Source organism: Zingiber officinale, chromosome 5A (assembly GCF_018446385.1).
Source record: "Zingiber officinale cultivar Zhangliang chromosome 5A, Zo_v1.1, whole genome shotgun sequence".
Classification (NCBI taxonomy): Eukaryota; Viridiplantae; Streptophyta; class Magnoliopsida; order Zingiberales; family Zingiberaceae; genus Zingiber; species Zingiber officinale.
In genome coordinates this window covers 127,293,654-127,309,167 of record NC_055994.1, presented here as the reverse complement: position 1 = coordinate 127,309,167, position 15,514 = coordinate 127,293,654, and the positions used below count along the sequence as shown (strand labels likewise).

The 15,514-nt window shown below is 35.7% G+C and overlaps 1 protein-coding gene across 2 annotated transcripts; it reads left to right on the top strand.

Moving 5' to 3' along the window:
- Nucleotides 1–8,867: 8,867 nt before the first annotated feature.
- LOC121981671 (transcription termination factor MTERF15, mitochondrial-like) lies at nucleotides 8,868–15,444 on the top strand. Of its 2 annotated transcripts, XM_042534308.1 has the most exons (4): nucleotides 8,868–9,379; nucleotides 9,461–10,127; nucleotides 13,570–13,659; nucleotides 14,473–15,444. In XM_042534308.1, exons 1-2 carry the CDS (start codon nucleotides 8,958–8,960, stop codon nucleotides 10,074–10,076), a joined length of 1,038 nt encoding a protein of 345 aa, XP_042390242.1. In that variant the 5' UTR covers nucleotides 8,868–8,957; the 3' UTR covers nucleotides 10,077–10,127; nucleotides 13,570–13,659; nucleotides 14,473–15,444. The 2 variants fall into 2 exon arrangements, with proteins under 2 accessions (XP_042390242.1, XP_042390241.1); XM_042534307.1 differs by having other exon boundaries at nucleotides 8,869–10,127.
- Nucleotides 15,445–15,514: the final 70 nt, after the last annotated feature.

Genomic DNA, 15,514 nt, shown 5'->3' with positions numbered 1-15,514 from the left:
TAAGTGTGTGGACAGTAGAGTCATCAATAAAATCACTATCCGGTACCAATTTTTCATTCCTCGATTAGATGATTTGCTTGACCATATTAGTGAATCTATTGTGTATACTAAATTGGATTTGAAGAGTGGGTACTAGCAAATTCGTATCAGGCATGGGGATGAGTGAAAGACAACTTTGAAAACTAGGGAAGGATTGTATGAATGACTAGTGATGCCTTTTGGGTTGTCTAATGCTCTCAGTACTTTCATGTGGGTGATGAATAAGTTGTTGCGGCCATTTATTGGGAGGTTTGTTGTGGTATACTCTAATGATATTTTGATATATAGTTCAGCCCTTGAACAACATCTTCAGCATGTGAGGGAGGTTTTTAACATGTTGCGTAGGGAGATGTTTTGTATTGTTATGAAGAAGTGTGTGTTTATGATCCCAATGTGTTATTTTTGGATATTAGGAGCTGGTTTGGAAATCGACAAATTTAAGGTACAGGTAGTGAAAGATTGGTCCTCATTGATGACCTTAACTGAAATAAGGAGATTTCACGATTTGACCTCGTTTTATAGACATTTCATTGCTTCTTTTATCACTATCATGACTCATAACAAATTGCATGAAGGGTGGTTGATTTGAGTGGATTGAGGAGGTAGATTTGACTTTCTGTCTGGTTAAAGAACGACTCACAATGACACTAATCTTAGTACTCTCAGATTTTTCTGAGTCTTTCGAGTTACACGTGGATGATTCTAAAGTTGGTATTGACATAGTACTTAGTCAAAACATTCGACTTGTGATATTTTTTTAGTGAAAAATTATCTAGAGCAAAATTGAATACAGTACATAGGACATTGAGTTTTATGCGGTCGTACAAGTAGTGAGACATTGGCATCATTATCTATTTCACATGGAATTTATTTTATACACGGATCATGATTCATTGAGACACCTATACCATTAAAATAAAGTGTCGCCACAACATGCAATGTGGGTTGCTTATTTGGAGCAGTTCACCTATGTGGTTAAACATAAGGTAGAGATTGTTAATCGGGTGATAGCTGCTTTAAGTCGCAGGAGAAGCTTACTAGTTATTATATCGGTTAAGGTGCTAGGTTTTGACTCTTCCTGATTTGTTGTTGTTCATCCCTACTTTTTGGTGATATAGTAAGGATGTACAGACTGGGAAGAAAATAAAAATTTTACTGCATGATGAATTTCTATTTAAAAGTAATCAATTATGTATTCTAGATTGTAGTCTCCTCTTGTAAATAATTAAAGAGTTGCATGGTGTGAGGTAGGTTGGGTGAGACAAAACATTGCAATTGGTTCAGACTTCCTACTTTTAACCTTCACTATGACAAGAAGTCAAGAAATATGTGCAGAGGTGCAAAATTTATCAAGTCTCTAAGGGGGTAGCTACAAATGTGGATTTGTACATGCCTTTACTATTTCCTTCTCGGCCTTGGGTTTATATTAGCATGGATTTGTGCTAGGTCTACCGCATACTCAGTAAGGTAGTGATTCCATCGTTGTTGTTGTTGTTGATAGATTTTATAAGATGATTCATTTTATTCCTTGCAAGAAGACTACTGATGTTGTTATAGTGGCATGACTATTTCTTAGCCATTTGGCGTAACTTATGGAAGATGGTTAATACACAGTTAATTTTACTAGTGCATATCATCCTCAGACAGATGAACAGACAGAGGTTGTGAATAGGTCTCTCAAAAATTTACTGTGTTGTTTAGTGGGAGACTATGTGAAGAGTTGGGATCAGAAGCTGTGGCATGCAGAATTTGCTCATAACCATGTGTGAGTCGTAGTCCATTCCAGGTGGTTTACTTAGCTCAACCTCATGGTTCACTGGATTTCAGCTCTCGACCAGGGTGTGAGCTTGAGGCGCCCTGGCTACCTCGAGGGTCTGGGTGCCCAGACCAGGCTGGACAGTCAATCGCCTGTTGACTGTGTTGGTGCAGCGGGGCCGACAAGAGGGGAGGGTGAATTGCCTACAAAATAAAATATACTCTCCTCGTGCTTTCAACTCTTAAAATAACAACAGTAAAATAAAAGAAATAGAAAAGAAAGAAAGAAGACTCAGAGATTTAACTTGGTTACAACCTAGGTAGTTGTTAATCTAAGGCGGATGAACAATTCAGACAGAATCTCTTCTTTGAAGGCGAAGAAGCCTTTTACACACCAAAAGCTCTTAAGCTTTGCTAGGAATTGAATACAGAGTTGAATTGATAATTTCCTAGCTCCAGGGGCCTTTATATAACTCCTGGAAATCTTATCTCGAATCTTGAGGGTGCCTTCAAAGGGGTTGACGGCGCCTCCAAGGGGATAAGCGGATAAAACTTTATCCGCTCGCAAATGGTCTGTTTGACCCAGTTGAGGGCGCCTCCAAGGGCATTGAGGGCAACCTCAATACAGTTGAGGGTGCCCTCACTCTGGTGAGGGCGGAGGCACCTCAACAGTTGTTGAGGGCGCCCCAGCTCTTCTTTGTCTTCTCTTTGGGTTCCGAAGTCCCGATAGCTTGGATGATTGTGACCAACTGAAATAGGGTTCACCCAAACCCAATTTCTGACATTCTCCTCTAGTAGACTTCCGCCTGGGCTTCTTATCCCTCGAACGTCGCACACGTTCTTCTTGTCCACTGGTGTACTCTTCCGCAGCTCTTTCATCTTTCGGACGCACAGAGGCCATCAGCTCCTTCCCATGCCGTCCTTCTCGCTAGCTGCGTTTTCCGCTCGACTTCCTACGCTCCTAAGCTCCTGCACACTTAGACACAAGGATCAAAACCAAACAGGACCTAACCTAACTTGGTTGATCACATCAAAGCAACCATGGGGACCAACAGAATGTCTAATTTCTCCTCGTTTCTGGCTCTGCTCATTTGGGTGATTTCATCTATCTGGAATAGTGCTCACCTAGCCCAAATCCATTTTCTGGCATTTTCGCGCAACCTTTCATTTTGGCTTCTCGTTCCTCGAAAATGATGCATGCTTCTTTCTCGTCTGTCAGCGTACTCTTCCGCAGCTCTCGTCTCTCGGGCACACCGAGCCCGTCGACTCTCTCCCGTTTACTAGCTGCGTCTTTTGCTCAACTTCCTGTGCTCCTAAGTTCCTGCACATTTAGACACAAGGAATCAAACCATAACATGACCCAACTTGACTTGGTTGATTACATCAAAACCACCACGGGGTACTTACAGATAGGTTGAAGAATTGTTGGTTAAAGGTCACATCAGAGAGAGTATGAGCTCTTGTGTTGTACCTATCCTTTTAATACCAAAGAAGGATGCCGCTTGGCATAAGTGTGTGGATAGTAGAGTCATCAATAAAATCATTATCCGGTACCAATTTTTTCATTCCTCGATTAGATGATTTGCTTGACCATATTAGTGAATCTATTGTGTATACTAAATTGGATTTGAAGAGTGGGTACTAGCAAATTCTTATCAGGCATGGGGATGAGTGAAAGACAATTTTGAAAACTAGGGAAGGATTGTATGAATGACTAGTGATGCCTTTTGAGTTGTCTAATGCTCTTAGTACTTTCATGTGGGTGATGAATAAGTTGTTGCGGCCATTTATTGGGAGGTTTGTTGTGGTATACTTTAATGATATTTTGATATATAGTTCAGCCCTTGAACAACATCTTCAGCATGTGAGGGAGGTTTTTAGCATGTTGCGTAGGGAGATGTTTTTTATTGTTATGAAGAAGTGTGTGTTTATGATCCCAATGTGTTATTTTTGGATATTAGGAGCTGGTTTGGAAGTCGACAAATTTAAGGTACAGGCAGTGAAAGATTGGTCCTCATTGATGACCTAAACTGAAATAAGGAGTTTTCATGATTTGACCTCGTTTTATAGACATTTCATTGCTTCTTTTATCACTATCATGACTCATAACAAATTGCATGAAGGGTGGTTGATTTGAGTGGATTGAGGAGGTAGATTTGACTTTCCGTCTGGTTAAAGAACGACTCACAATGACACTAATCTTAGTACTCTCAGATTTTTCTGAGTCTTTCAAGTTACACGTGGATGATTCTAAAGTTGGTATTGGCACAGTACTTAGTCAAAACATTCGACTTGTGATATTTTTTTAGTGAAAAATTATCTGGAGCAAAATTGAATATAGTACATAGGACATTGAGTTTTATGCGGTCGTACAAGCAGTGAGACATTGGCATCATTATCTATTTCACATGGAATTTATTTTATACACGGATCATGATTCATTGAGACACCTATACCATTAAAATAAAGTGTCGCCACAACATGCAATGTGGGTTGCTTATTTGGAGCAGTTCACCTATGTGGTTAAACATAAGGTAGAGATTGCTAATTGGGTGATAGCTGCTTTAAGTCGCAGGAGAAGCTTACTAGTTATTATACCGGTTAAGGTGCTAGGTTTTGACTCTTCCTGATTTGTTGTTGTTCATCCTTACTTTTTGGTGATATAGTAAGGATGTACAGGCTGGGAAGAAAATAAAAATTTTACTGCATGATGAATTTCTATTTAAAAGTAATCAATTATGTATTCTAGATTGTAGTCTCCTCTTATAAATAATTAAAGAGTTGCATGGTGTGAGGTAGGTTGGGTGAGACAAAACATTGCAATTGGTTCAAACTTCCTACTTTTAACCTTCACTACGACAAGAAGTCAAGAAATATGTGCAGAGGTGCAAAATTTATCAAGTTTCTAAGGGGGCAGCTACAAATGTAGATTTGTACATGCCTTTACCGTTTCCTTCTCGGCCTTGGGTTTATATTAGCATGGATTTGTGCTAGGTCTACCGCATACTCAGTAAGGTAGTGATTCCATCAATGTTGTTGTTGTTGATAGATTTTCTAAGAGGATTCATTTTATTCCTTGCAAGAAGACTACAGATGTTGTTATAGTGGCATGACTATTTCTTAGCCATTTTTGGCGTAACTTATGGAAGATGGTTAATACACAGTTAATTTTACTAGTGCATATCATCCTCAGACAGATGGACAGACAGAGGTTGTGAATAGGTCTCTTGAAAACTTACTGTGTTGCTTAGTGGGAGACTATGTGAAGAGTTGGGATCAGAAGCTGTGGCATGCAGAATTTGCTCATAACCATGTGTGAGTCGTAGTCCATTCCAGGTGGTTTACTTAGCTTAGCCTCATGGTTCACTGGATTTGTTGACATTGCCTAGTACGAGTCTAGTACATAGGAGGGCAGCTGACTTCTTGGATAGTTTGCTAGAGATCGATAAAACAATACACGATCATTTGTTTATCTCTAATTACAAGTACAAAGAAAGAGCAGATCAAAACTGGTGACACTTGGAGTTTGATATTGGTGATTTCGTGTGGGCAGTTTAAACAAAGGATTGTTTTATCGCTGGGGATTACAATTAATTATCAACTAAGAAAATTGATTTGATCGAGATCCATAAAATGGTACACAATCATTTGTCTATCTCTAATTCCAAGTACAAAGAAAGAGCAGATCAAAACCGGTGACACTTGGAGTTTGATATTGGTGATTTCGTGTGGGCAGTTTAAACAAAGGATTGTTTTGTCGCTGGGGATTACAATTAATTATCAACTAAGAAAATTGATCTAATCGAGATTATTGAGAAGATAAATCCCAATGTGTATCGTTTGAAATTGCCTAGTCTACTTATACTGTCGTTTTTAATGTGAAGCATTTGATTGCCTTCTATGATGATTCTTTTGATGTTGAAGAGGCCGACAATTCGAGAGTGAATTTTCTCCACCCTGGTAAGAATTATGCGAGTTCAACAGAGTAATTTTTCGGAGACTATAACTTTGTTCATGGGACTCAGAATTAGAATTTGTCAGCACTCATGTATGTAGAATTCATAGATCTACATTTATTATGGGGGAACACATAAAAGTATGGATTAGGTCCTTTTCGGAGCCTCTGAAGCTCTTTTTGTTTTTTTTAGTAATTTTTATTTTTATGATATTTAGGATAATTTTGATATTTCTAGTATTTATGAGTTAGAGGTTGTCTATATCAGCGTCCGTTTTGTTAATTTCGATTTCTGTTAAGAAATTTTTATTTTTTTCATTACAAGATAAGAATTAAGGTCCGTATATCAAAGATGATCAGTAGAATATGAAACAAAGATGATCCTTTGCATTCTTAGTTGATTCAGATCCATTAATTAATTTTTACAGTTGCCTTAGACAATTAGCTTAGTTGCTATCATATGTTTCTGTGCTTTTCTTATCTGCAATTATTTATCACAAAGTAAGCAAATGACAATTTTGTTATACTACATAGGAGCATTTCTGCATTTGTAAAATTGTATCCTCAGCACATAATTGTGAAATCCTATAACCTAATTGATGCATTTGCTTTCAAATGATATTGATAACTCTAAGCATGAATTGTGGAGAGAAAGTTTAGAAATCAAAAGTGTTAAGTTGAGCAGATCTAATCTTGAATATATGATATAATTCACAAAATTTACAGATTAAAAAATTATTTTGGATGGATGAATATGAAATTCAATAAGAAAGAGACATTAATGAAAATTTGAAGAAAGAGTGACTGAGATGAAAAGAAGCATTGTATATATTATCTTCTTTATTAGAATGTTAAACAAATAGGAGATAACATGATGTTGGATAACACATACAAATTTCATGTTACAATATGAAAATGCTAAGATGGATGCGCAAAGATACTAGCAATGATAAAATCAAATAAAATAATACTGCTATATTTGAGGAAATAATAGAGAAAATATATTAAGAGACTGCTTGTTTAGAGGGTTTGATGAATAGGGAATGGAAAAGGAATGAAATATAGATGTTTGATTTGAGGGTTTCATTCTTTCACAAGGGTTTCATTCCTTATTTGTTAGCAATCATTCATTCCTCACTAAAACCAGTGGTTTGAAACTCATTCCTTGAAAAAACCTCCCATTACTAATGATACTCATTCCCCTTGCTAAACCAAGCAATCCCATTAAATTAATGATACTCATTATCATTCCCCACTAATATCATTCTCATTCTTATTCTCATTTCTTTTATTGAACCAAGCAACCCCTAAATTCGTAGGACCACCTTTGAAGACAGTTAAAGATGTTTCTAAGTTGTAGGTTGTCACCCCATGACCTAGTGTCTAAGAAGTCAACATTAAACTTATTAACCAAGGCAATGAGATATTAAATTAGGAATGATTAATATTAACTTTTACATATAACAACTAAATCGAAGGGAGCCTTGGTGTAATGGTAAAATTATTATTGTATAATCTGAGGTCAAGGATTCGAGTTTCATAAACAAGTTCTTGCAAAATAAGATAAAACCGCCTACAATAGATTTTTCCTAGACCTGTATTGATGGAAGCTTCATGGCTACCCTTTATATAACAACTAAATCCTTAATCTATCAAGATAATTTTTCCAATCATAAAAAATTATCCAGATTATAATTTATAAATAAACACTAAATAATAAACATATAATACTGATAAACTATTTTATATTTTTCACTTCAATTATGAAATTAAATATTACAACAAAACATAAAATTTAATAATTCATATCGATAAATTTAAATTGCAAGAAAATATATAGTAAATTTATAAGTAGTGTTTTATTGCAATATTAAAATTAGAAAAGTTAACTAATGCCGAATTAACAAACAACTTATCATCTTAGACTTGTTTATTCCACCTGGTTGGTCTCTTCTGGGGCCCCCTTTTAAAAGGGCCACCTAGCCACTAGGTGGAACAACTCTTGTCCTCCTAGGATTGCCTTTTTGAACAATACAATTCATAAAATTAAGTACATTCAATTTTAATAGTTAGAAAGCATTGCATGTAGAAGGAGTTCAAAGAATGTGTATTACTAGAGATTTATTTCTACATCAACTTCAATGGAGATGAAATTAAGGTAGCCAAATGCAAATGCTTAACTTTCATTATGATTTGGTTTGGACAAACACAGCCTCAGGATTGGATTTGGTGAATTTTGATTAACTTTCATTATGATTTTTTGTTGATAGCTGAAGAAGAATTGAATTTTGATGATTCCTAAATAGCTTAGACAAACGCAATTTATGGATTTGATTTGATGCATTTTGATTAACCTTCAATCTTGTCTTTTTAGTGACAGTTCAAAAAAAGAAAAGAAATGAACTTTGATGTTACACATTGGCACATTCAACTATCTCAGGTTACACTTGGACAACTCACACTTCTCAAACTTGCATTTTACAATCCACACCATTTGCACATTGGACAACTCAAAAACACTGGAAACCTGAATTCATAATTGGCACGTCAAAACTATAGCTTGTTAAGAATTCAGGATTTGCAATATTCAGTTGCCATTGATCATTGTCTATTAAAGTTGTAGTATTGCTATTCTAATGGTTCATCAAAGAAGTGATGACTAATCTTAGAATTATATACAGAGACAGAGCAAAGAATGGTAATGAGAGTTTCAAGAGAACTTTGTGATGGTATTTGAAGCGGCACCGAACTCACAAACATGAAGATGAAAAGGGTATCGTAGTCTAATATTTTTGAATTTAGTGTGTTTGAGGAGAAAAATTTCTCCATTTTAAGTCATCGTACATGATTTGAATAACAGATCTTTGTGGCTTTGCTGCCCTGCATCCCAATTCATGCCGTTTCTACCATAATTTTGATCAGAGTGCAGATTGAATCATCCTCAACTTCAGCGAGTAAAATAAATATATAGATTCCATAATATTTATTGCATATAAAAATTAGTATGTAACTAGCTTCTACAATAATACGGAATCGATGATAAAATGATAGGAAAGCGTCCATTTGATTTAATTTGGAACGCCCTTCTATTTTTCGCCCAATAAAATTTATATTAAAACGTGTCAGCTTCACAGCAAAAAAGTCACTTTTCTCTGCGTAATTAGGTTTTGCTTCTCCGTGCGATAAACACTCAAACTGCGCCGCCGCGATGCTGGCGTTCGTCATCCGCCGCCATAGCCGTAGTATCCCGGCACACTTCCGACCCAGTAACCTATTCTCTTCTTCCTCCGCTGCCTCCGCAGTTCCTCCGCTGAAACCTTTTTCCGTTGTCGAGTACCTAGTAGATTCCTGGGGTTTATCTGCCGCCGAGGCATCCAAGGTCTCCCGTTCCTTATCAGATCTCAAATCTAGTAAGAAACCCGACTACTTCTTCAACTTCTTGAAGTCCCAGGGCTTCACCGACTCCCACATCAAGAGGATTATCAATGTCAACCCCAGAAGTGTCTGCGTAAAGGTGGAGCCAAAGTTCCGATCTTGGCTTGACGCGGGAATCTCGCAGTCCGACCTAGTAGAGATAATTACATCATATCCACGTATCCTCCACTATAGCATCCGTTCTGTCGTCTCCAGGTTGGAGTTCTGGGATCGTCTGTTTGGATCGAGGAAGCTTCTTGTTAAGCGTTTAAAGGAAAAATGGTTTTTTACCTGCAGTGTTGAGAAAAGAATCCTTCCCAACCTCAAGTTTCTTATGGACGTGTGCGGTATCTCAGAAGAGAAGGCGTCTCGAGCAATGAGAAGCCGCCCTGAGTTACTTGCCAAGAAACTAGATTCACTCCAGACTTTGGTCCGAAGAGCCGATGAGCTGGGCGTCCCTCGACAATCTCCAATGTATCCACTCTTGCTTATTGTTCTTTATGGTATCGACAAAGAAAAATTCGAAGCCAAAAGCAAATTTTTTAAGAGCCTTGGTTGGTCGGAGTCAGACTTCTTCACTGCAGTCAGGACAACACCAACCTTGTTAACTATTTCTCAACCTTACCTACAGAGGAAGATGGAATTTTTCGTTAAGGAAGTTGGCTATTCTCCTTCCTTCATAACTCAACGTCCATTAATTCTGCTATTTAGTTTGGATAAAAGGGTGATTCCTAGGTTTCAGGTGTTGGAGTTGTTGAAGTCCGAAAATTTATGGACTGCAAAAGGGAATTTCTTCTATTATATGAAGCTATCTGACAAAAAGTTCATTGAGAAGTTTGTGATTCCATATAAAGAGAAGGTCCCTAAGCTAGTAGACATTTATTCCTTGCCGTCAACGGAGGTGTCCGTCTAATTTTGAGTTCTAGCAATCCCTATAAAAGATATTTTTAGAATATGTATTCAGGTGCGAGACTCTTCCTTAGCTAATAGATAAATCAACAATATATTCTGCATTGATCTATTTGTGCCTTTTCAATTGATCTTGTTTTCCTAACATTTTCTGGATACTATCTGCATCAAAATTCATTTTATTTAACTAGTGATTGTTTCTATTAAACACCCTGTCATAGCTATTATAAATAGTTAACTGGTCAATAACCTTTCTTCATAATAAATGAATGGCGAGTTTGTTTAGAGAGAGTCTTATCATGAATCATAATTATGGATCTCATTATGTAGAAGTTATTCAGGTGTTGTTGGGTATGCTTTCCTAGGTGTATCACCAAATGAATCCTTCCATCTGTTTGCCATTTGAATGTTTGCTTTGAAGGCTCTGCATTGGCATCAACAACATATTGTCTTCACATTCAATTTTTTGTGCCTATTAAACAGTTGCAGTCTATGTAGTCATTAGAAAGTACCTATTTAGCAATCAACTTCCACTAGGATTGAAAGGTACTCTAATTGTGGCACATTGGATGTGATAAAAGCATTTTTTATGGTGTAACATTCTATTGGTGCCAAAACTATAATCTGTTGTTTCTATAAGTACGTAACCCAACTGTGAAGTTCCATAAGTCTCTTTTCTGTTAACAAGCTCTAAGATGTTCAGTAGAATATGAAACAAAGATGATCCTTTGCATTCTTAGTTGATTCAGATCCATAAATTAATTCTCACAGTTTCCTTAGACGATAAGCTTAGTTGCTATCTTATGTTTCTCATTTGCTTTTCTTATCTGCAATTATTTATCACAAAGTAAGCAAATGACAATTTTGTTATACTACATAGGAGCATTTCTGCATTTGTATAATTGTATCCTTAGGACTGAATTGTGAAATTCTATAACCTAATTGGTGCATTTGCTTTCAAATGATATTTGATCCAACTGATGAGAGTTTTAATAGATTAACTCAAAGTATGGATTGTGGAGAGAGAGTTTAGAAATAAAAAATTTTAAGTTGAGCAGATCTAATATTGAATATATGATATAATTCACAAAAATTAAAGATTAAAAAAATAGTTTGGATGGATGGACTTGAAATTCAATAAGAAAGTGACATTAATGAAAATTTGAAGAAAGAGCGACTGAGATGAAAAGAAGCATTGTAAGTCATATATTATCTTTGTGTGGCTCTTTGGTCCGATGGGACTTTTTTAAAGAAATATGGTATAACATGCCTTGATATATTAGAATGTTAAACAATTAGGACATACCACATACAAAGAGTTGATGTAGGAGAGGAGAATTTTGAAATGGCTACATAGATATAGGCATTTTACTGAACCGTGTGAGCAAGTTTCAGTATTACTCATTTTACGTACTTAAGTTTCAAAATTCCAAAAACATATAGTGCTTTCCCATTATACCGCTCCCTTCTTTCCACATTCAAATTTTTGCTCTACCCATTCAAAAATTCACTGCTCTTAATTTATGTTCAATTTATATTTGAGGACATTGATACATTAAGGAGGCTTGTAAGAATAATTGGTTTAGTTTGAAGTAATTAGGTGTTCTCTAAGTTTATTTGCCAACAAAAGTGGCTAATGGACTAGAGAACTCCAAAACACTTCAAATCAATACCAATCATCTGAATTCAACAATGTAAATTGTGAGCAGTGAATTTTTAAACTCGTTAAGGTTTAATAAGATTTATGACAAGCTCATTATAAGACCTAGGATAATGTCACTAACCAACACTGGTTGATGGACTTAGAGAACTCCGAATGACTTCAAACCAAAACCAATGTACTCTTGAAAATGTTCTTAATGTATCCATGCCTTCAAATTTGAATTCGACTTTGTAAATTAATAGTAATTATTTTTTGAATGGGTAGAGCAAAATTTTGAATTTGGAAAGAAGAGAGGGGTATAATGGAAAAGTGCTACGTGTTTTTGGAGTTTTAAAATTAGATACGTGAAATGAGTAATACTGAATTTGCTCACGTGTTCAGTAAAATGTAAAAATAAAAAAATACTACTATTATGGAGCAATTAGGAGAGAAAATATGGTATGAAGATGTGCAAAACCAATTTATAAATCTCTATAGTTAGATATGTTGAACTGAATATAGATATGTTGAATTGATTTGAGTTGAAGGTACAAGAATAACACATACAAAAATTTGATGTTGCAATATGAAATTCTAAGAGGGATGCACAAAGATACTAGAATAGATAAAATTAAATAAAACACCATTGAGGAAATAATAGAGAAAACATATTAAGATTATCTGAACACCTTTGAATATGATTAACGATGTTTCTAAGTTATAGGTGGTCGCCAACTACCTAGCGTCTAAGAAGTTGACATTAAAATTATTAACATAGGCATAAGGATATTAAATTAAGAATGATTAATATTAACTTCTATATAGAACAACTGAATCCTTAATCTATCAAGATAATTTTTGCAATCACAAAAATAACAGATTATAATTTATAAATAAACACTAAATAATAAGCATAACCAATAAACTATTTTATATTTTTCATTTCAATTAAGAAATTTAATATTACAATAAAACATAAAATTTAATAATTCATAGTCATAAATTTAAATTACAATAAAATATAAAATAAATTTATAATTAGTGTTGTATTGCAATATTAAAATTAGAAAAGTTAACTAATGTCAAATGAACAAACAACTTATTAAAAAAAATCTTGAGTTGGTTAGGTCTCTGCCTGGGCCCCTTTTTAAAAGAGCCACCTAGCCACTAGGTGGAACTACTATGTTGAAACCTCCTAGGATGCCTTTTTGAACAATACAATCCATAAAATTAGGTAGATTTAATTTATAATAGTTAGAAAACATTACATGTAGAAGGAGGTCAAAGAATGTGTATTACTAGAGATTTATTTCTACATCAGCTTCAATGGAGATGAAATTCAGGTCGCCAAATGCAATTGCTTAAATAGTTTGGACAAGCACAGGTTTAGGATTTGACTTGCTGAATTTTGATCAACTTTCAGTATGATTTTTCTGTTGATAGCTGAAGACTAATTGAAATTTGATGAATTTTCCAAATAGCTTAGACAAACACAATTTATGGATTTGATTTGGTGCATTTTGATTAACCTTCAAACTCATCTTTTTTTATGACAGTTAAAAAAAAAAAACTTTGATGCTATACTTTGGCACATTCAACTATCTCGGGTCACAATCGGACAACTTACCCTGCTCAAATTTAAGCATTTTACAATTCACATCAGTCACACATTCGACAACTCAAAAACACTGAAAATCTGGATTCTTAATTGGCACATCAATAACTATAACTTGTTAAGAATTCAAGATTTTTGCTATATTCAGTTGACATTGATCATTGTCTTTTAAAGTTGTAGTATTGCTATTCTAATGGTTCATTCAAGAAGTAATGACTAATCCTTGAATTATATCCACAGAAAGAGATCAAAGAATGGTATGAGAGTTTCAAGAGAATTTTGTGATGGTATTTGAGGCAGCACCGAGCTCACAAACATGAAGATGAAAGGGTATGGTAGTCTAATGTTTTGGAATTTAGTGCGTTTTAGTAGAAGAAATTTCTCCATTTCCAGCGATCATACATGATTTAAGTAGCAAATCTTTACGGTTTGCTTCCCTGCATCCCAATTCAAGCCGTAAACCTACCATAATTTTGATCAGAGTGCAAGATTGAATCATCCTGTTTGACTTGGAAGGAGGATTGCATAATGCTACCATGTGTCATTTGCTAACATGTACTTACAATTTGGATATCTGCATCACAATTTTCATCTTTCAACACAGTTTATTGTGTTCCTCATGAAATATGTCTACGCTGAAAGCCAAAGCCTTGATTTCATTTGCAAAATCATGAGCATAGCTCCATTGTGTTTACTTTATTAACTCGGTGTAAATGAGTCAAGCCACTTGCAAACTATTCGGTTCTCGGTTCAAAAAAAAAAAATTATTTGAGTTCATTCGATTAAGTTAACGAGTTGAACTCGAGTATGCTTTCGAGCTTAAAAATATTATCGAGTTGAGTTCGAGCTTATTAATATTCGGTTTGTGAACTCATGAATTTGGTTGTTTAGAGATTCATGAATGTGTTTTGGATGTCATAACTTTTGACTTAGGGCACATAATCAGGCTCTATTAGTGCTTAGACACGCAGAATTCAAAGATTTATATTTATCATTGGGAACCCGTAATCGCCAAGTTTTGGATCCAAAAAACACCGTTTAGGTCCTTTTTGGAGCCTCTGAAGATCTTTTTGCTATTTTTAATAATTTTATTTTTATGATATTTAAGATAATTTTAGTATTTTTGGTATTTATGAGTTTCAGTTTGTCACATCCTGATGCGTCCCCAAGTTGGAGTTCTGGGATCGTCTGTTTGGATCGAGGGAGCTTCTTCTTAGGCATTTGAAGGAAAAATGGTTCTTCGGCTTCAGTATCAAGAAAAGAATCCTTCCCAATCTCAAGTTTTTCATGGGTGTGTTCGGCTTCAGTATCAAGAAAAGAATCCTTCCCAATCTCAAGGTTTTCATGGGTGTGTGCGGTATCTCCGAAGAGAAGGCGTCTCAAGCAATGAGAAGCCGCCCTGAGTTCCTTGCCCAGAATCTAGATTCACTCCAGTCTTTGGTCGGCAGAGCCGACGTGCTGGGGGTGCCCTGACAATCTCCAATGTTCCCATTGTTACTCGTCATTCTCCAGAGTATCAGCAAAGAAACCTTGGAAGCCAAACATAAATTATTGTCGGGCCTTGGCTTGTCAGAGTCAGACTTCTTCACTGCAATCAGGAAGAAGCCAACTTTGTTGAATATTTCTCAACCTAACATGCGGAGAAAGATAGAGTTCTTCATCAAGGAAGTTGGCTATCAGCCTTCTTTCGTTGTCCAACAGCCATTGTTACTTCTGTTTAGCTTGGAGAAGAGGGTGATTCCAAGATTTCGGGTGATGGAGTTGTTGAAGTCGAAAAAATTATGGACCAAACAAATCGTGTCTGCTCTCTTGTTTATGCTTATCTGATAAAAAATTCATGGACAGGTTTGCTCTCCCATATCAAAAAGAAGCTCCCTGAGCTACTTGACATTTGTGATTCGCCATCAAGCGTGCCGTGCCTCTGATTGAGTTCCAGAATCATTATGGAAGAGGTTTTTTTGGAAGATTTATTCAGATGTGAGACTCTTCTACTTGGGCTTTTAATTTATGCTGTTGCATGGCATTTTCTGGGTACTATCTCCATCCAAATTATGTTCTGTCGGTGTAGTGATTGTTTCTATCAACACATGCAGTAAAGCTATTATGTTTTCTTCACTGGTCATAGGTTGTCAAGAATTGGCACATCAATAACCACAGGTTGTCAAGAATTCAAGATTCACAATAT